The following is a 22,180-nucleotide window of genomic DNA, read 5'->3' on the forward strand; positions in this document are numbered from 1 at the left end:
TGAGAAAACAGGATTTGCCAGACTTTGATGATGGGAATACTTTGTTGGGAGGTGTTAGCTGGCCCTGATTGTTCCCTGTGTGGAATTCCCCTGTTTATTTACTGTCCTGGTTTTAGAGATTATATTGTTCTGCATTATTCTATCCCAGTAATTATTTCATATTAAAGAAGAATCTCACTTATCCAACATTCGCTTATACAATGTTCTGGATTATCCAACGCAGTCTGCCTTTTCATAATCAATGTTTTTGTAGTCAGTGTTTTAAATTCATTGTGATATTTTAGTGGTAAATTTGTAAATACAGTACAGTAGAGTCTCACTTATCCAACATAAACGGGCCGGCAGAACGTTGGATAAGCGAATATGTTGGATAATGAGGAATTAAGGATAACCCTATTAAACATCAAATTAAGTTATGATTTTACAAATTAAGCACCAAAACATCATGTTAGACAACAAATTTGTCAGAAAAAGTAGTTCAGTACACAGTAATGCTATATAGTAATTACTGTATTTATGAATTTAGCACCAAAATATCACGATATATTGAAAGCATTGACTACAAAAATGTGTTGGATAATCCAGAACGTTGGATAAGCGAGTGTTGGATAAGTGAGACTCTGCTGTAAATACTACATAGCATTACTGCGCATGCAACTACTTTTTCTGTCAAATTTGTTGTATAATATGATGTTTTGGTGCTTAATTTGTATAATGATTACCTAATTTGATGTTTAATAGGCTTTTCCTGAATCCCTTCTTATTATCCAACATATTCACTTATCCTGCCGGCCTGTTTACGTTGGATAAGTGAGACTCTACTGTATATTTCTAATCTTATATTATCTGCTTAGAACTGGATTATATGAGGCTCCTTCTTCACAGCTGTATAAAATGCACACTGAAGTGGATTATATGGTAGTGTGGAGTCAAGATAATCCAGTGCAAAGCAGATAATATAAGATTATAAATGGGTTATATAGCTGTGTTGAAGGGCCTTGAGTCTACACTGCCATATAATCCAGTGCAAATTAGATAATCTGTGGAAGAAGCCTAAGTGAGGCCTAAATTTGCTTGTCCCCTAACTGAAACCTGGCTGTCCCTTGGCTGGTTGCTAGGCAACCAAATGGGCAGAGATTAGCCCTCTAAACTGGCAGCAATTGGATAAAAAAATTATTGCTCTCCCTCTAATTAGGACTTTATTTTTCTTTTCTTTTTGTTGTATCAACCTTGAGGCGTGGATGATGGGTTGTGTTGTCAAATTTTGAGGTTGGGGGGCCTGTACTTTTGTTGTTTTGTGAATCGCCGTGATGCCATCACTCTTTTATATATATAGATAAAAGTGAAATCGGAGTATGTATCAGCGTTTTGATTGGCCTGGCGGAATATGTGCTCGCGTTTTGATTGGCCGCCACTATCCCAGGCCACTGAGACCAACAGGAATGACGGATCTGCACCAAACTTGGCACACTTCATCCCCACGATGCACTTTATGAGCTGCTGCCATTTGGGGGAGGATGGACCAAAGATGATGGGATTTGCAGTACTTTCAAACACTTTAATTCCCACAGACGACTGCAATGCCCACCAATGATAGAAATGGACCAAACTTGGCACACAGAACTCCTGTCGACCCCTTTATATCCTGATGTATATTGGGGCAGGATGGACCAAGGATGATGGAATTTGCAGTACCTTCCCTCACTTCTTGAGACCACAGCAACTGCCACAAATCACACAACTGAACCAAACCAGGCACACAGATCCCAAATGACACACTTCACATGCTGCAGCAGTTTGACGGAGGGTGGACCAAGGATTATGGGATTTGCAGTACATTCTTCCAATTCACCTCCCACAAACCACTGTGATGCCCATGAATGACAAAACTGTATCAAACTTGACACGCAGGTGCAGAGTAGCCCACTTTACATCCTGGTGCAGTTTGGGGGAAGAGGGACCGTGGATGATGGGACTTGCACTATCTTCACTCACTTCCTGGGACTACTGTGACCCCCACCAATGACTGATCAAGACCAAACTTGGCACATAGAGCCTCCATGGCCCGCTCTACATCTTGGTGAGGTTTGAAAGAGCTTGGACCTTGGATGATGGGACTTGCAGTATGTTCACTCACTTCCCGAGACCACTGTCACCCCCATCAATGTCTCATCAACACCAAACTTGACACAGACAACACCCAGGACTCACTCTACACCCAGGTGCAGTTTGGAGGATGATGGACCATGCACGATGGGACTTCCAATACCTTCACTCACTTCCTGAGAGCACCGCGACCCACACAAATGACTGATCAAGACCAAACATGGTACATGGAGCCCTCATGACCTATTCTACATACTGGCTCTGTTTGGACGGGGATGGACACTGGACGATGGGACTTGCATATGGGAGTTGGAGCTCACCCGCACCCACTGAACCCACCTGACATTGGATATAGGCTACACTTGGAACACAGGCAAACAAGGCCTTTCTCAAATGACCCGGGCATCGCCGGGTCTCCAAGCTAGTTATATTATAAAACTGAGGGCGGGGGCCAGGTAAATGACCTTGGAGGGCCGCATCCGGCCCCCGGGCCTTAGTTTGGGGACCCCTGATCCACACTTTATCTTTTCTGCCTGTGTGTAGTACTTTTCCCTTGTGTTTGGGGGACTTATGTTTGCACAGTTTTTGCTTCTTTGCAAAGCAGCTGCAGCAGCGAAGTTTCCCGTTTTTAGGAAGGAAGAATCCGGCATGCAAGCTACCCAAGGAGTGGGCTCCGAGGCCTGCCAAGGCGCTGACATCCAAAACAATGAAATAAGTCTTCAGCAATGCTTTGGGAAGCCCCGAGAGAGAGAGAGAGGCTGGGAAAGCAGAGGGGGGCACGGAGGCCGGTCCAGCTGTGAGCGAGAGGCGCAGTGCGCCAAGTGCGCTTCTTGTTGAGCATCGTCCAGGACACGGTTCCCAATGCTCGCACTGCGTCTCCATTGCTTGCCTCTGTTTCCCTCCGGGGATTCCCTGCAGCTCGGAATATAAAGCGAGACAGTCCCGCTCCATAGACCCCCCCATGGAGGTTGAAATTGCGTCTCCAATTGGTTTGGAAAAGGCGGTCGAGCCAAACAGCTGCCTGTGAGCATGGCTTGTGCGCAGAAAGGCAACGGCAAGTGTTACACATGTGTTAATGCGGAATGCGTCCCTCGGGAAGGAACGGGAGGGGAAGGAAAGTGGCCTCTTTTTTCTCCAAAGGAGAAAAGGAAAATAAATTATAGATAAACTAGCTGTGCCCAGCCACGTGTTGCTGTGGCTTCGTCTGGTGGTTAGGATCCCTCTGGTTAGGAAGCAGCCAGGCTTTGAAAATGCAAGGCTGTTCAGTGCCATTCATGGTGGCCAATGGAAGCTCCCTCTGGTTAGGAAGCAGCCAGGCTTTGAAGCTGCAAGGCTGTTCGGTGCTATTCAAGGTGGTCAATGGAGGCTCCCTCTGGTTAGGAAGCAGCCAGGCTTTGAAGCTGCAAGGCTGTTCGGTGCTATTCAAGGTGGTCAATGGAGGCTCCCTCTGGTTAGGAAGCAGCCAGGCTTTGAAAATGCAAGGCTGTTCAGTGCTATTCAAGGTGGCCAATGGAGGCTCCCCCTGGTTAGGAAGCAGCCAGGCTTTGAAAATGCAAGGCTGTTCAGTGCTATTCAAGGTGGCCAATGGAAGCACCCTCTGGTTAGGAAGCAGCCAGGCTTTGAAGCTGCAAGGCTGTTCGGTGCTATTCAAGGTGGTCAATGGAGGCTCCCTCTGGTTAGGAAGCAGCCAGGCTTTGAAAATGCAAGGCTGTTCAGTGCTATTCAAGGTGGCCAATGGAAGCACCCTCTGGTTAGGAAGCAGCCAGGCTTTGAAAATGCAAGGCTGTTCAGTGCTATTCAAGGTGGCCAATGGAGGCTCCCCCTGGTTAGGAAGCAGCCAGGCTTTGAAAATGCAAGGCTGTTCAGTGCCATTCAAGGTGGCCAATGGAGGCTCCCCCTGGTTAGGAAGCAGCCAGGCTTTGAAAATGCAAGGCTGTTCAGTGCTATTCAAGGTGGCCAATGGAGGCTCCCCCTGGTTAGGAAGCAGCCAGGCTTTGAAAATGCAAGGCTGTTCAGTGCTATTCAAGGTGGTCAATGGAGGCTCCCCCTGGTTAGGAAGCAGCCAGGCTTTGAAAATGCAAGGCTGTTCAGTGCTATTCAAGGTGGCCAATGGAGGCTCCCCCTGGTTAGGAAGCAGCCAGGCTTTGAAGCTGCAAGGCTGTTCAGTGCTATTCAAGGTGGTCAATGGAGGCTCCCTCTGTTTAGGAAGCAGCCAGGCTTTGAAAATGCAAGGCTGTTCAGTGCTATTCAAGGTGGCCAATGGAGGCTCCCCCTGGTTAGGAAGCAGCCAGGCTTTGAAAATGCAAGGCTGTTCAGTGCTATTCAAGGTGGTCAATGGAGGCTCCCCCTGGTTAGGAAGCAGCCAGGCTTTGAAAATGCAAGGCTGTTCAGTGCTATTCAAGGTGGCCAATGGAGGCTCCCCCTGGTTAGGAAGCAGCCAGGCTTTGAAAATGCAAGGCTGTTCAGTGCTATTCAAGGTGGTCAATGGAGGCTCCCTCTGTTTAGGAAGCAGCCAGGCTTTGAAAATGCAAGGCTGTTCAGTGCTATTCAAGGTGGCCAATGGAGGCTCCCTCTGGCTAGGAAGCAGCCAGGCTTTGAAAATGCAAGGCTGTTCAGTGCTATTCAAGGTGGTCAATGGAGGCTCCCTCTGGTTAGGAAGCAGCCAGGCTTTGAAAATGCAAGGCTGTTCAGTGCTATTCAAGGTGGCCAATGGAGGCTCCCTCTGGTTAGGAAGCAGCCAGGCTTTGAAGCTGCAAGGCTGTTCAGTGCCATTCAACGTGGCCAATGGAAGCACCCTCTGGTTAGGAAGTAGCCAGGCTTTGAAGCTGCAAGGCTGTTCAGTGCCATTCAAGGTGGCCAATGGAAGCACCCTCTGGTTAGGAAGCAGCCAGGCTTTAAAGCTGCAAGGCTGTTCAGTGCCATTCAAGGTGGCCAATGGAAGCACCCTCTGGTTAGGAAGCTCAATAGAGGCTCCCTCTGGTTAGGAAGCAGCCAGGCTTTGAAAATGCAAGGCTGTTCAGTGCTATTCAAGGTGGCCAATGGAGGCTCCCTCTGGTTAGGAAGCAGCCAGGCTTTGAAGCTGCAAGGCTGTTCGGTGCTATTCAAGGTGGCCAATGGAGGCTCCCTCTGGTTAGGAAGTAGCCAGGCTTTGAAGCTGCAAGGCTGTTCGGTGCTATTCAAGGTGGCCAATGGAAGCACCCTCTGGTTAGGAAGCAGCCAGGCTTTAAAGCTACAAGGCTGTTCAGTGCCATTCAAGGTGGCCAATGGAAGCACCCTCTGGTTAGGAAGCAGCCAGGCTTTGAAGCAAGGCTGTTCAGTGCCATTCAAGGTGGCCAATGGAAGCACCCTCTGGTTAGGAAGCAGCCAGGCTTTGAAGCAAGGCTGTTCAGTGCCACTCAAGGTGGCCAATAGAAGCTCCCTCTGGTTAGGAAGCAGCCTGGCTTTGAAGCTGCAAGGCTGTTCAGTGCTATTCAAGGTGACCAATGGAGGCTCCCTCTGGTTAGGAAGCAGCCAGGCTTTGAAGCTGCAAGGCTGTTCAGTGCTATTCAAGGTGGCCAATGGAGGCTCCCTCTGGTTAGGAAGTAGTCAGGCTTTGAAGCTGCAAGGCTGTTCAGTGCTATTCAAGGTGGCCAATGGAGGCTCCCTCTGGTTAGGAAGTAGCCAGGCTTTGAAGCTGCAAGGCTGTTTAGTGCTATTCAAGGTGGCCAATGGAGGCTCCCTCTGGTTAGGAAGCAGCCAGGCTTTGAAGCTGCAAGGCTGTTCAGTGCTATTCAAGGTGGACAGAGTGCTTTAACTCAAGTCCCGGCTCATGGCTTGCCCTTTCTCTGAATTGTTTGTAAAGAGTTAATAACAATAATAATAATAATAATAATAATGATCCAAAATGGAAGGTGGAGTATACTCAATGAGAGGGCTCACTGAGCATGGACAGAGTGCTTTAACTCAAGTCCCGGCTCATGGCTTGCTCTTTCTCCGAATTGTTTGTAAGGAGTTAATAATAATAATAATAATAATAATAATAATAATAATAAAACTTTATTTATATACCGCCCTATCTCCCAGATGGGACTCAGGGTGGTTTACAGTCATAAAAGCAACATAAACATTACATAACAACACATAACAACATAACAACGTAATAACACATTATTAAACAAAGTAAAATAATACAATTATAACAATAAATAACACTTACATGACCAGATCAAGGGAATGGGAACCATAAACCCATTATATTAAAATGTGTCATTTTAGGCTAGGGAAATCTAGTGCAATAATAATAATAATAATAATAATAATAATAATAATAATAATAATAATAATAATAAACAAAAAAACACTGCATGGAAAGTTCCTTGACAAAATTGAAGGAAAAGCTGATAAGGAGAAGACCTGGCTCTGGCTCACGAATGGGACCCTGAAGACGGAGGCAGAAGGCCTGATCCTGGCAGCCCAGGAGCAAGACATCAGGACAAAGGCCATTCAGGCCAAGATCGAAAAATCAGCTGATGACCCAAAATGCAGACTCTGCAAGGAAACCGACAAAACCATGGATCATATCCTCAGCTGCTGTAAGAAAATTGCACAGACAGACTACAAACAGAGGCACAACTATGTGGCCCAAATGATTCATTGGAACTTATGCCTCAAGTACCACCTCCCAGCAGCAAAGAACTGGTAGGATCACAAACCTGCAAAAGTATTGGAAAATGAGCACGCAAAGATACTGTGGGACTTCCGAATCCAGACTGACAAAGTTCTGGAACACAACACACCAGACATCACAGTTGTGGAAAAGAAAAAGGTTTGGATCATTGATGTTGCCATCCCAGGTGACAGTCGCATTGACGAAAAACAACAGGAAAAACTCAGCTGCTCTCAGGACCTCAAGATTGAACTTCAAAGACTCTGGCAGAAACCAGTGCAGGTGGTCCCAGTGGTGATGGGCACATTGGGTGCCGTGCCAAAAGATCTCAGCTGGCATTTGGAAATAATAGACATTGAGAAAATCACAATCTGCCAACTGCAAAAGGCCACCCTACTGGGATCTGCACGCATCATCCGAAAATACATCACACAGTCCTAGACACTTGGGAAGTGTCCCACTTGTGGTTTTGTGATACGAAATCCAGCATATCTCTACAGTAGAGTCTCACTTATCCAACACTCGCTTATCCAACGTTCTGGATTATCCAACGCATTTTTGTAGTCAATGTTTTCAATATATCATGATATTTTGGTACTAAATTTGTAAATACAGTAATTACAACATAACATTACTGCGTATTGAACTACTTTTTCTGTCAAATTTGTTGTCTAACATGATGTTTTGGTGCTTAATTTGTAAAATCATAACCTAATTTGATGTTTAATAGGCTTTTCCTTAATCCCTCCTTATTATCCAACATATTTGCTTATCCAATGTTCTGCTGGCCTGTTTATGTTGGATAAGTGAGACTCTACTGTTTGCTGTGTCATAATAAAATAATAATAATAATAATAATAATAATAATAATAATAATAATAATAATAATAATAGAGTGTGAAGAGCTTTGCAAAGTAAAGATTCCTTGTGATCACATTAGAAAAGGAGCTCTCTGGCGCTTCTGGCATTTCCTGAATGAATGAAGCATCCACTCCCACCGTCCATGGGTCCCCTTGAGGACATCTAGTCCACCCTCTTGGCTCCCTTTGCTGGAATGGCTCCAGAGCCCCCCCCCCCTTAAGACCCCCCTCGAGGCATCTGGGCTGATGGGGAGCCTGTTTTGTTTCAGCGGCGCCTGCTGCTCACATCTGTTGCTGATTTCCTCCTCCGGCGAAATCCCATCGGATTTTCCATGTCCATGATGCATGGCTCATTGCCTCCCATTCCTTCTGCTAAGGGCACAGGCGCACAAAGGCACGGGCGAAATGCACACAGGACACAAATGCAAAACACACACACACACACACAGAGCTCATCCGTCTGGATCAGGGGTCCTCAAACTTTTTAAGTGGGGGGCCGATTCACAGTCCCTCAGACTGTTAGGGGGCCGGACTAGGATGAAATAGTCCAAAATTAAGATGGTTGTTGTATGCCTTCAAGTCGTTTCAGACTTAGGTCAACCCTAAGTCTAAAGTTTAGGACAGAGGCCAGGTCAATGACCTTGGAGGGCTTCATCCAGCCCATGGGCCTGAGTTTGGGGACCCCTGGTCTAGACAATCTCATAAGGCCATAGGTAAGGAAAGAGACCCCAAAGACCATCTAGATGTTCTCATGAGACCATAGGTAAGGAAAGGGACCGCCAAAAGCCATCTAGAGGGTCTCATAAGGCCATAGCTAAGCAAAGAGACCTCCAAAGACCATCTAGACGTTCTCATGAGACCATAGGTAAGGAAAGGGGCCCCCAAAGGCCATCTAGACGGTCTCATAGGACCATAGGTAAGGAAAGGGACCTCCAAAAGCCATCTAGATGGTCTCATAAGACCTCCAAAAGCCATCTAGATGGTCTCATAAGGCCATAGCTAAGCAAAGAGACCTTCAAAGACCATCTAGACAATCTCATAAGACCATAGGTAAGCAAAGAGACCTCCAAAGACCATATAGATGGTCTCATAAGACCATAGATAAAGAAAGGGATCATCAAAGACCATCTTGATGGTTTCATAAAACCATAGATAAGGAAAGGGACCCTCAAAGGCCATCTAGATGGTCTCATATGACCATAGGTAAGCAAAGAGACCTCCAAAGACCATATATATGGTCTCATAAGACCATAGATAAAGAAAGGGATCCTCAAAGACCATCTTGATGGTTTCATAAAACCATAGATAAGGAAAGGGACCCTCAAAGGCCATCTAGATGGTCTCATATGACCATAGGTAAGCAAAGAGACCTCCAAAGACCATATATATGGTCTCATAAGACCATAGATAAAGAAAGGGATCCTCAAAGACCATCTTGATGGTTTCATAAAACCATAGATAAGGAAAGGGACCCTCAAAGGCCATCTAGATGGTCTCATATGACCATAGGTAAGCAAAGAGACCTCCAAAGACCATATATATGGTCTCATAAGACCATAGATAAAGAAAGGGATCCTCAAAGACCATCTTGATGGTTTCATAAAACCATAGATAAGGAAAGGGACCCTCAAAGGCCATCTAGATGGTCTCATATGACCATAGGTAAGCAAAGAGACCTCCAAAGACCATATATATGGTCTCATAAGACCATAGATAAAGAAAGGGATCCTCAAAGACCATCTTGATGGTTTCATAAAACCATAGATAAGGAAAGGGACCCTCAAAGGCCATCTAGATGGTCTCATATGACCATAGGTAAGCAAAGAGACCTCCAAAGACCATATATATGGTCTCATAAGACCATAGATAAAGAAAGGGATCCTCAAAGACCATCTTGATGGTTTCATAAAACCATAGATAAGGAAAGGGACCCTCAAAGGCCATCTAGATGGTCTCATATGACCATAGGTAAGCAAAGAGACCTCCAAAGACCATATATATGGTCTCATAAGACCATAGATAAAGAAAGGGATCCTCAAAGACCATCTTGATGGTTTCATAAAACCATAGATAAGGAAAGGGACCCTCAAAGGCCATCTAGATGGTCTCATATGACCATAGGTAAGCAAAGAGACCTCCAAAGACCATATATATGGTCTCATAAGACCATAGATAAAGAAAGGGATCCTCAAAGACCATCTTGATGGTTTCATAAAACCATAGATAAGGAAAGGGACCCTCAAAGGCCATCTAGATGGTCTCATATGACCATAGGTAAGCAAAGAGACCTCCAAAGACCATATATATGGTCTCATAAGACCATAGATAAAGAAAGGGATCCTCAAAGACCATCTTGATGGTTTCATAAAACCATAGATAAGGAAAGGGACCCTCAAAGGCCATCTAGATGGTCTCATATGACCATAGATAACAAAAGTGACCTCCAAAAGCCATCTAGATGGTCTCATACGGCCGTAGCTAAGCAAAGAGACCTCCAGAGACCATCTAGACGATCTCATAAGGCTATAAGTAAGCAAAGAGACCTCCAAAAACCAGGTAGACTTAGCTCAACCCTAAGTCTAAAGTTAAGAAGAGGGGCCAGGTAAAAGACCTTGGAGGGCCGCATCTGGCCCCCGGGCCTTAGTTTGGGGACCCCTGGTCTGGATGCATCATCCTCATCCTTATCGCTCTCATTGCTTCAAAGAGACTCCAAGTGGCCGCTGTGTCTTGGGAAACCAAGGAAAACAATACTGCCGACATACAGAATTTTGTAGTTTTCCAGGAGTTGCTAGTTCATGGGACATGAAGCCAAGATGGGATGACTTAGTATGTTGTAGTGCCAGTTAGATAACTGCATAGTTTCAGCTATATATATATATATATATACATATACATACATATATACTAGCTGTGCCTGGCCACGGGTTGCTGTGGCAAAGTGGTGGTGGTATTGGTTAAAAATTGCTGTGTAATTTTTATTTGACGTTATTTGTATTTTTTAATTAATTTTGTTGTAAGATATCTTTTTATTTATTATATTTTATTATTTTCTTATATTATTTTTAGATATTTTCTGTTATTATAGCATGTTATTGTATTAATTTTTAGTGTTTTTAATTATTTTTTTAGTGTTTTTTATTATTTTTGATTGGGTTGCTAGGAGACCAAGTTGGAGGAGCTTAGCCTTCTAACTGGCAGCAATGGGATAAAAACTATTATTTCTCTCCCTGTAATTAGGACTTTATTTTTCTTTTCTTTTTGTTGTATCAACCTAGAGGCATGGATGATAGGTTGTGTTGTTAAATTTTGAGGTTGGGGGGCCTGTAGTTCTGTTGTTTTGTGAGTCGCTGTGATGCCATCACTCTTTTATATATATAGATATATATACAATAGAGTCTCACTTATCCAACATAAACAGGCCAGCAGAATGTTGGATAAGCGAATGTGTTGGATAATAAGGAGATATTAAGGAAAAGCCTATTAAACATCGAATTAGGTTATGATTTTACCAATGAAGCACCAAAACATCATGTTAGACAACAAATTTTGCAGAAAAAGTAGTTCAATACGCAGTTATGCTATGTAGTAATTACTGTATTTATGAATTTAGCACCAAAATATCATGATATATTGAAAACATTGACTACAAAAATGCATTGGATAATCCAGAACGTTGGATAAGCAAGTGTTGGATAAGTGAGACTCTACTGTATATATCTATATATATCTATATATATAAAAGGGTAATGAAATTTTGGCCTAGGACAAAACAACAAAACGACACATCCCAGAAACACTAAACTTGGCAGCACAACCCTTCATCCATGCCTCTAGGTTCATACAACAAAAAGCTCGAGCTACTCCAGAAAACGGCCAGGCTTTGAGACTGCAAGGCTATTCACTGCTGTTCCACCTGGCTAACAAAGGATTCCAATAAGCCACAGCAACGCATGGCCGGGCAAAGCTAGTGTATATATATCTGGCTGTGCCCGGCCACACGTTGCTGTGGTGTAGTCCTTCGTGACATTCAAGGTGGCCTAGAAAGAATTCCCCTGGGTATGAAGCAGGCAGGCTTTGAAGCTGCAAGGCTATTCAATGGCATTCAAGTTGGCCAACAGTGGAGTCCCCTAGGTATGAAGCAGCCAGGCTTTGAAGCTGCAAAACTATTCAGTGGCATTCATGTTGGCCAACAGTGGAGTCCCCTAGGTATGAAGCAGGCAGGCTTTGAAGCTGCAAAACTATTCAGTGGCATTCATGTTGGCCAACAGTGGAGTCCCCTAGGTATGAAGCAGGCAGGCTTTGAAGCTGCAAAACTATTCAATGGCATTCATGTTGGCCAACAGTGGAGTCCCCTAGGTATGAAGCAGGCAGGCTTTGAAGCTGCAAAACTATTCAATGGCATTCATGTTGGCCAACAGTGGAGTCCCCTAGGTATGAAGCAGGCAGGCTTTGAAGCTGCAAAACTATTCAATGGCATTCAAGTTGGCCAACAGTGGAGTCCCCTAGGTATGAAGCAGGCAGGCTTTGAAGCTGCAAAACTATTCAGTGGCATTCATGTTGGCCAACAGTGGAGTCCCCTAGGTATGAAGCAGGCAGGCTTTGAAGCTGCAAAACTATTCAATGGCATTCATGTTGGCCAACAGTGGAGTCCCCTAGGTATGAAGCAGGCAGGCTTTGAAGCTGCAAAACTATTCAGTGGCATTCATGTTGGCCAACAGTGGAGTCCCCTAGGTATGAAGCAGGCAGGCTTTGAAGCTGCAAAACTATTCAATGGCATTCATGTTGGCCAACAGTGGAGTCCCCTAGGTATGAAGCAGGCAGGCTTTGAAGCTGCAAAACTATTCAATGGCATTCATGTTGGCCAACAGTGGAGTCCCCTAGGTATGAAGCAGGCAGGCTTTGAAGCTGCAAAACTATTCAGTGGCATTCATGTTGGCCAACAGTGGAGTCCCCTAGGTATGAAGCAGCCAGGCTTTGAAGCTGCAAAACTATTCAATGGCATTCATGTTGGCCAACAGTGGAGTCCCCTAGGTATGAAGCAGGCAGGCTTTGAAGCTGCAAAACTATTCAGTGGCATTCATGTTGGCCAACAGTGGAGTCCCCTAGGTATGAAGCAGCCAGGCTTTGAAGCTGCAAGGCTATTCAGTGGCATTCAGGTTGGCCAACAATGGAGTCCCCTGGGTATGAAGTAGCCAGGCTTTGAAGCTGCAAGGCTATTCAGTGGCATTCAGGTTGGCCAACAATGGAGTCCCCTGGGTATGAAGCAGCCAGGCTTTGAAGCTGCAAGGCTATTCAGTGGTAATCAGGTTGGCCAACAGTGGAGTCCCCTGGGTATGAAGCAGCCAGGCTTTGAAGCTGCAAGGCTATTCAGTGGCATTCAGGTTGGCCAACAGTGGAGTCCCCTGGGTATGAAGCAGCCAGGCTTTGAAGCTGCAAGGCTATTCAGTGGCATTCAGGTTGGCCAACAGTGGAGTCCCCTGGGTATGAAGCAGCCAGGCTTTGAAGCTGCAAGGCTATTCAGTGGTAATCAGGTTGGCCAACAATGGAGTCCCCTGGGTATGAAGCAGCCAGGCTTTGAAGCTGCAAGGCTATTCAGTGGCATTCAGGTTGGCCAACAGTGGAGTCCCCTGGGTATGAAGCAGCCAGGCTTTGAAGCTGCAAGGCTATTCAGTGGCATTCATGTTGGCCAACAGCGGAGTCCCCTAGGTATGAAGCAGCCAGGCTTTGAAGCTGCAAGGCTATTCAATGGCAATCAAGTCAGACAACAATAGAGTCCCCTAGATGTGAAGCAGCCAGGCTTTGAAGCTGCAAGGCTATTCAATGGCAATCAAGTCAGACAACAATAGAGTCCCCTAGATGTGAAGCAGCCAGGCTTTGAAGCTGCAAGGCTATTCAATGGCAATCAAGTCAGACAACAATAGAGTCCCCTAGATGTGAAGCAGCCAGGCTTTGAAGCTGCAAGGCTATTCAGTGGCATTCAGGTTGGCCAACAATGGAGTCCCCTGGGTATGAAGCAGCCAGGCTTTGAAGCTGCAAGGCTATTCAGTGGCAATCAAGTCAGACAACAATAGAGTCCCCTAGATGTGAAGCAGCCAGGCTTTGAAGCTGCAAGGCTATTCAATGGCAATCAAGTCAGACAACAATAGAGTCCCCTAGATGTGAAGCAGCCAGGCTTTGAAGCTGCAAGGCTATTCAGTGGCATTCAGGTTGGCCAACAATGGAGTCCCCTGGGTATGAAGCAGCCAGGCTTTGAAGCTGCAAGGCTATTCAGTGGCATTCATGTTGGCCAACAGCGGAGTCCCCTAGGTATGAAGCAGCCAGGCTTTGAAGCTGCAAGGCTATTCAATGGCAATCAAGTCAGACAACAATAGAGTCCCCTAGATGTGAAGCAGCCAGGCTTTGAAGCTGCAAGGCTATTCAATGGTTTTCAAGTTGGCCAACAATGGAGTCAGTTAAGTATGAAGCAGCCAGACTTTGAAGCTGCAAGGCTATTCAATGGTATTCAAGTTGGGAAACAATGGGATTTTTCTGCCCTTGTCTCTGTTTTCTTTCTATTTTTTTTTATTTTGATGGTCACTCTTTGAAAAATGATGAATATTGTGGCCAAATTTGGTGTGATTTGGCCCAGTGGTTTTGTTGTTAACTCAGTCCTACAAATGTACATTACATTTATATATATACTAGCTATGCCCGGCCACGTGTTGCTGTGGCTAGGATTTAATTTTTCTTTTCTTTTTGTTCTATGAACGTAGAGGCGTGGATGAGAGGTTGTGTTATCAATTTTCAAGGTTGTGGGGCGTTTAGTTGTTTTGTCCGGTGCCGTGATTCCATTACCCTTTTATATATATATCTCTCATAAAATAATCTGCCATTTTTGGCATTCCTTCTGCTCTTTCATTGTGTCTTTGTTTATATTTCTAAAAGGACGGTGTCAACGTTGGAGAAAGGGTTTCATGCTTTCCGAATGTTTTGCTCAAGAGGCCGGGGATCGGGGAGAGTGTTTACGGAAGAGGGAAAGGGTCAAGCCCTGGGCCCATTGTTGGCCGGACAATGCGGTGTGGCCACTTCTCAGGGCGGCCCGAGAGCAACTGGACTCTGGTTGGGCCGGCCAGGGATTTCCCCGTCATCCTTTCCCTCCCGGCTCCCCAGCCCTTGACCCCGGCACTTCCGAAATCCCAAAGCAAGAAGCACAGTTTTTGTGCCAGATTCCCTTGGATCATTTGGCCGATAAAAGAAGGAGGGAAGGAAGGAAGGAAGGAATGCCGTCATGAGCTCACCAGGAACCAAAACACAAAAGGAGAAGAAGGCTTGCAAGTGAGGGTGGCCTTGTTGGGAAGTGACTCAAACACAAATGACCTCCTATATATACAATTGAAAATGAATCAGTTCAGTAAATAATATATCTGGCAAATTAATATACTGTTTAAATTCACAGTAATATCGAACACCATCAAATGGATTGTCCCATATACATAGAAATGCAGTCGGCGTTAAATTCACAGTAATAACAAGCAGCCTCAAATGGATAGTCCAATATACATTGAAGTGCAATCGGCGTTGTATATTCTATTGCCGAGAAGAGTAAGTTCGCCACGACCGGTTTCGGCCCTGCATCAGGCCTTCCTCTGGTGGTCTGAAAATAGTTACGTACACTAACATAAGTAACAAAATATATCCATAAAACATCATCCATTGCCTAATACTAACATGGTTCCAAACTTAACACTTGTTCTCTTTAGAGATACATGTCATTTACATTATGAAATGTATATCAAAGACACCAATAGTTACATACACAAAATATAAGTAACTACCTATCCATTGAGTAATAACTATAAACAACATTACAATATACTTACATAGTTCCAAATTTAACACTTGTTCTCCTTAGAGATACCTGTTTTTTACAGTGGAATCTAGGTCAAAGGAACAAGGAGTGGCCATAAGCATTAAAGAGTTACAAACATCGAAAAATTTGTTTTTAAACAAATTGTATATTTCTAAAACAGTATATACTCACGGGATACTCTGCTGTGTGTTAGGTTCTAATTGCGAGTATGAAAAGCATCAAGGGGTTGCCTCAATTTAAAGGGGAAGATGTTAAAGAAACAGAAAGGTTTATATGAAGATATAGAAGAAATACCACCAGATGGTGCTATGAGTACCCTTATTGTATTGGGTGTATTCAATTAGGGATTTATAGTATGCTAAGGTTCTATATATAACAACTGTATGAATTTTGTTCATTTAAGCCCTGTGGATGTTCTGTCCGTAATCTGAAAATCCAATATGTTTCCCTTTGCAAAAGTTTATTATTGAAGTCCATATGTTTGGATTGTGATACTACTTCTAGTATGTGGTATTTGAATGATTCAGGACTATGCTGTAGATCACAGAAATGTTTGTACAGTATGGATTCTCTGACATGATTTCGTATTTTGCTCCTGTGCTCTATAATTCTGCTCTTAACTTCTCGACGAGTCTGCCCCACATATGATAAATTACAATCACAAATTATCATGTAAATAACCCCTTTGGTTGTACAGGTGGCAAAATGGGGAAATTTAAATTCGAATGATAGATGTTGGTGTGTCAAGATTTTGGTCTCTATCAATTGGCTGCATACTGAACAATGATGGCAGCGATAGTTGCCCACCAGATTAGATTTTACAGTCCGGGGCCTATTGGTTATGTTTGAATGTACCAATATATCCCCAATATTCCTTGTTCTTTTATATGCTACCAAAGGGGGTCTATCACATCCAGGGATGTCTCTTATTAAGTTCCAGTACTTTTTAACAGTTTTGATGGCTAGATTGGACAAACTTGTAAGTGTGAGTGGCCATATCAATCTGTCTACTCCTGGTCTAATTTTGTCCTCTAGGAGTTTAGATCTAGGAATACTGGCAACCTTCGAGTAGGCTGATTGTATTATGGACTCTGGGTAACCTCGATTTCTGAACCTGCTTTTTGTCTCTTCCATTTCCTGATTGAAGTCCTGTAGGGTAGAGGAGTTGCGTTTAATCCTGAGCATCTGTGTAAAGGGTAAATTATTTTTTAATGCCCAATGATGGTAACTGTTGTAATGTAACAAGGAGTTTCTATCAGTGGTTTTTCGGTGGTTACTCACTTTCAATCGATCATTTTCCTTTGTAACCACGACATCTAGAAAAATCAAGGATGTAGAACTGATGTTTCCTGTAAATTTAATTTTGAGGTGAATTGTATTGATCCAGGATAATAACGTTACTGCCTCCTGATGTGAATTAACAATGATAAAGATATCATCAATAAATCTACAATATTTGATAATGCCGTCCGCTACAGGGTTCTTTGTGTGATTCAAGATAGTTTCATTCTCCAAATTATCCATGAATAAATTGGCTATCGCTGGCGCGACAGGACTGCCCATGGCTACACCTTGTATTTGGAAATAGTATTTTTCATCAAACTTGAAGTAATTTTTTTCAAGAATAATATCAAGAAGATCCAACAAAAAAAAGGTGGGAGGGTGGTGATTAGGCCTCCTGTTCAAGGTTGATTCACATATATATCGTGCCTCCTCTAACGGAATATTGGTATACAGTGATATTACATCTACAGACATCAGGACTGCATCTGTTGGGATCACCAAGGATTCAATAATGTTAATAAAATGTTTTGTATCTCTAACATAGGAAGAAGTCTGTTTCACAAAAGGTTGTAAATAGTGGTCCACAAATTTAGCTAGTGGTTCTAAGACTGAGCCCGATCCGGATACAATAGGACGGCCAGGTACCGGTCTAATGTTTTTATGTATTTTGGGTAGAGTATATAGTACAGGGATTCTGGGCCATGGTGTATGTAGAAATTTATATACATCCTCTGATATATATCCAAGTGCCAGCCCTTCCAATGTCACCGTTCTTATAATTGACTGGATATGGTGTGTAGGGTCCCGTTCTATATTGAGATAATGTTCTCTTACAGATAATTGTCTATGGATCTCATCCATATAATCAGTGCGGTTCATTAATACTATGGCTCCACCTTTATCAGCTGGCTTCCAAACCAGATCTTTGTCATTAGCTAAATTGTGAAGGATGTGCCATTCCTTACTGGAAAAATTTGTACTGTATGATCTTTTTTGCTTTATAATTGTACAACATAATTCTTCAGATACTGTCTTCTCAAAAACTCTGAGGCCAATATGGTCAGTCGTGGGAAAAAAATTACTCCGTGGTTTGAAAGTGGAGGTAATAGGGTTTATTTTGGTTCCAAAATGATGTCTTAATCTAATGGTGCGAAATAACCTAGCTAATTCTATTCGCATCCTAAATGGATTATACTTAGGTTTAGGGACAAATGATAGACCTTTGTTGACAACCTCCCTCTCTTGAGGGGTTAGAACTCTTCTAGATAAATTCACGACTAGGTCTTCCGTTTGGCATTTGGAGCCTCTTGAAAAAAAAAAACGATTGGGTCTATTCCTAGTACGCCCCGTACGTCTGGGTACCCGAATGTTATCACTCCTAGTAGAGGCCATGCTACGTCCTGAACTGTCTGACATGGATTCTGTGTCTTCTTCAGAAGTATATTCACTAAACCTTACTTGTTTTTTAGAATATTGGCGTTTAGAGTATAGCCACTGGTAAACTCTGTTATTGTTGTAATCATTTTCATCCCGCTCAAACTTTTTAAGTTTGAAAGATCTAAGTTGTTGGGAAAATTCTTTAAGTTTACATGTGAGGGTGTCCAAATCAGTTTTAAACTGGTCCTCAGAGTTGAGTCTCTCCAATATAACCTGAGTTTGGGTTCTTACATTGGCAATTTCATCATTGGAGCGTGCAATAAGTAAGAGCATCAAATCCTGCGAGCACTTATTGAGAATTGCCACCCATTTTTGATTAAAGGATTCATCATCATGAAACATTCCTGGGGGTTTAAAAATCCGTAATCCCCTAGGAATTCTGTTAGCTCTGATATATTCCCAACAACTTTTCCCAACAACTTAGATCTTTCAAACTTAAAAAGTTTGAGCGGGATGAAAATGATTACAACAATAACAGAGTTTACCAGTGGCTATACTCTAAACGCCAATATTCTAAAAAACAAGTAAGGTTTAGTGAATATACTTCTGAAGAAGACACAGAATCCATGTCAGACAGTTCAGGACGTAGCATGGCCTCTACTAGGAGTGATAACATTCGGGTACCCAGACGTACGGGGCGTACTAGGAATAGACCCAATCGTTTTTTTTTTTCAAGAGGCTCCAAATGCCAAACGGAAGACCTAGTCGTGAATTTATCTAGAAGAGTTCTAACCCCTCAAGAGAGGGAGGTTGTCAACAAAGGTCTATCATTTGTCCCTAAACCTAAGTATAATCCATTTAGGATGCGAATAGAATTAGCTAGGTTATTTCGCACCATTAGATTAAGACATCATTTTGGAACCAAAATAAACCCTATTACCTCCACTTTCAAACCACGGAGTAATTTTTTTCCCACGACTGACCATATTGGCCTCAGAGTTTTTGAGAAGACAGTATCTGAAGAATTATGTTGTACAATTATAAAGCAAAAAAGATCATACAGTACAAATTTTTCCAGTAAGGAATGGCACATCCTTCACAATTTAGCTAATGACAAAGATCTGGTTTGGAAGCCAGCTGATAAAGGTGGAGCCATAGTATTAATGAACCGCACTGATTATATGGATGAGATCCATAGACAATTATCTGTAAGAGAACATTATCTCAATATAGAACGGGACCCTACACACCATATCCAGTCAATTATAAGAACGGTGACATTGGAAGGGCTGGCACTTGGATATATATCAGAGGATGTATATAAATTTCTACATACACCATGGCCCAGAATCCCTGTACTATATACTCTACCCAAAATACATAAAAACATTAGACCGGTACCTGGCCGTCCTATTGTATCCGGATCGGGCTCAGTCTTAGAACCACTAGCTAAATTTGTGGACCACTATTTACAACCTTTTGTGAAACAGACTTCTTCCTATGTTAGAGATACAAAACATTTTATTAACATTATTGAATCCTTGGTGATCCCAACAGATGCAGTCCTGATGTCTGTAGATGTAATATCACTGTATACCAATATTCCGTTAGAGGAGGCACGATATATATGTGAATCAACCTTGAACAGGAGGCCTAATCACCACCCTCCCACCTTTTTTTTGTTGGATCTTCTTGATATTATTCTTGAAAAAAATTACTTCAAGTTTGATGAAAAATACTATTTCCAAATACAAGGTGTAGCCATGGGCAGTCCTGTCGCGCCAGCGATAGCCAATTTATTCATGGATAATTTGGAGAATGAAACTATCTTGAATCACACAAAGAACCCTGTAGCGGACGGCATTATCAAATATTGTAGATTTATTGATGATATCTTTATCATTGTTAATTCACATCAGGAGGCAGTAACGTTATTATCCTGGATCAATACAATTCACCTCAAAATTAAATTTACAGGAAACATCAGTTCTACATCCTTGATTTTTCTAGATGTCGTGGTTACAAAGGAAAATGATCGATTGAAAGTGAGTAACCACCGAAAAACCACTGATAGAAACTCCTTGTTACATTACAACAGTTACCATCATTGGGCATTAAAAAATAATTTACCCTTTACACAGATGCTCAGGATTAAACGCAACTCCTCTACCCTACAGGACTTCAATCAGGAAATGGAAGAGACAAAAAGCAGGTTCAGAAATCGAGGTTACCCAGAGTCCATAATACAATCAGCCTACTCGAAGGTTGCCAGTATTCCTAGATCTAAACTCCTAGAGGACAAAATTAGACCAGGAGTAGACAGATTGATATGGCCACTCACACTTACAAGTTTGTCCAATCTAGCCATCAAAACTGTTAAAAAGTACTGGAACTTAATAAGAGACATCCCTGGATGTGATAGACCCCCTTTGGTAGCATATAAAAGAACAAGGAATATTGGGGATATATTGGTACATTCAAACATAACCAATAGGCCCCGGACTGTAAAATCTAATCTGGTGGGCAACTATCGCTGCCATCATTGTTCAGTATGCAGCCAATTGATAGAGACCAAAATCTTGACACACCAACATCTATCATTCGAATTTAAATTTCCCCATTTTGCCACCTGTACAACCAAAGGGGTTATTTACATGATAATTTGTGATTGTAATTTATCATATGTGGGGCAGACTCGTCGAGAAGTTAAGAGCAGAATTATAGAGCACAGGAGCAAAATACGAAATCATGTCAGAGAATCCATACTGTACAAACATTTCTGTGATCTACAGCATAGTCCTGAATCATTCAAATACCACATACTAGAAGTAGTATCACAATCCAAACATATGGACTTCAATAATAAACTTTTGCAAAGGGAAACATATTGGATTTTCAGATTACGGACAGAACATCCACAGGGCTTAAATGAACAAAATTCATACAGTTGTTATATATAGAACCTTAGCATACTATAAATCCCTAATTGAATACACCCAATACAATAAGGGTACTCATAGCACCATCTGGTGGTATTTCTTCTATATCTTCATATAAACCTTTCTGTTTCTTTAACATCTTCCCCTTTAAATTGAGGCAACCCCTTGATGCTTTTCATACTCGCAATTAGAACCTAACACACAGCAGAGTATCCCGTGAGTATATACTGTTTTAGAAATATACAATTTGTTTAAAAACAAATTTTTCGATGTTTGTAACTCTTTAATGCTTATGGCCACTCCTTGTTCCTTTGACCTAGATTCCACTGTAAAAAACAGGTATCTCTAAGGAGAACAAGTGTTAAATTTGGAACTATGTAAGTATATTGTAATGTTGTTTATAGTTATTACTCAATGGATAGGTAGTTACTTATATTTTGTGTATGTAACTATTGGTGTCTTTGATATACATTTCATAATGTAAATGACATGTATCTCTAAAGAGAACAAGTGTTAAGTTTGGAACCATGTTAGTATTAGGCAATGGATGATGTTTTATGGATATATTTTGTTACTTATGTTAGTGTACGTAACTATTTTCAGACCACCAGAGGAAGGCCTGATGCAGGGCCGAAACCGGTCGTGGCGAACTTACTCTTCTCGGCAATAGAATATACAACGCCGATTGCACTTCAATGTATATTGGACTATCCATTTGAGGCTGCTTGTTATTACTGTGAATTTAACGCCGACTGCATTTCTATGTATATGGGACAATCCATTTGATGGTGTTCGATATTACTGTGAATTTAAACAGTATATTAATTTGCCAGATATATTATTTACTGAACTGATTCATTTTCAATTGTATATATAGGAGGTCATTTGTGTTTGAGTTGACTCAGGAACCCTTGTTGGGAAGTGGGCAGGGATTTGTACTTAGAAGAGACCCCTAAAGGCCATCTAGTCCAACCCCCTTCTGCCAGGCAGGAAGACACAACCCAGTCCCTCCCGGCAGATGGCCATCCAGCCTTTGCGTCAAAAAATCAGAGAAGAAGACTCCATATCCCAACTCTTCAATGTTTGCACTGAAAAGGAAATTTCCGCAAGTACGGTAGAG

General features: G+C 42.6%; 3 protein-coding genes across 10 annotated transcripts in view; 2 read left to right on the forward strand and 1 right to left on the reverse strand.

The window, feature by feature from the left end:
* flnc (filamin C) overlaps positions 1 to 22,180 on the forward strand; it is a 183,008-nt gene that overhangs the window by 39,205 nt on the left and 121,623 nt on the right. The gene's annotated exons all lie outside the window — the stretch shown is intronic.
* Positions 15,012 to 17,805, reverse strand: LOC134299696 (uncharacterized). Its single transcript, XM_062983396.1, has 2 exons — positions 15,471 to 17,805; positions 15,012 to 15,244 (listed from the first exon to the last, which is right to left on the reverse strand). The coding sequence occupies exon 1, from the start codon at positions 17,621 to 17,623 to the stop codon at positions 15,827 to 15,829; it is 1,797 nt and encodes a 598-aa protein (XP_062839466.1). The 5' UTR covers positions 17,624 to 17,805; the 3' UTR covers positions 15,012 to 15,244; positions 15,471 to 15,826.
* Positions 19,103 to 21,896, forward strand: LOC134299697 (uncharacterized). The gene is made up of 2 exons (XM_062983397.1): positions 19,103 to 21,437; positions 21,664 to 21,896. Exon 1 carries the CDS (start codon positions 19,285 to 19,287, stop codon positions 21,079 to 21,081), a length of 1,797 nt encoding a protein of 598 aa, XP_062839467.1. The 5' UTR covers positions 19,103 to 19,284; the 3' UTR covers positions 21,082 to 21,437; positions 21,664 to 21,896.

Source organism: Anolis carolinensis, chromosome 5, assembly GCF_035594765.1.
Source record: "Anolis carolinensis isolate JA03-04 chromosome 5, rAnoCar3.1.pri, whole genome shotgun sequence".
NCBI lineage: Eukaryota > Metazoa > Chordata > Lepidosauria > Squamata > Dactyloidae > Anolis > Anolis carolinensis.

Bases quoted from the DNA above. Each gene is read 5' to 3' on its own strand.
- LOC134299696 (XM_062983396.1), bottom strand. From the start codon at position 17,623: ATGAACCGCACTGATTATATGGATGAGATCCATAGACAATTATCTGTA.
- LOC134299697 (XM_062983397.1), top strand. From the start codon at position 19,285: ATGAACCGCACTGATTATATGGATGAGATCCATAGACAATTATCTGTA.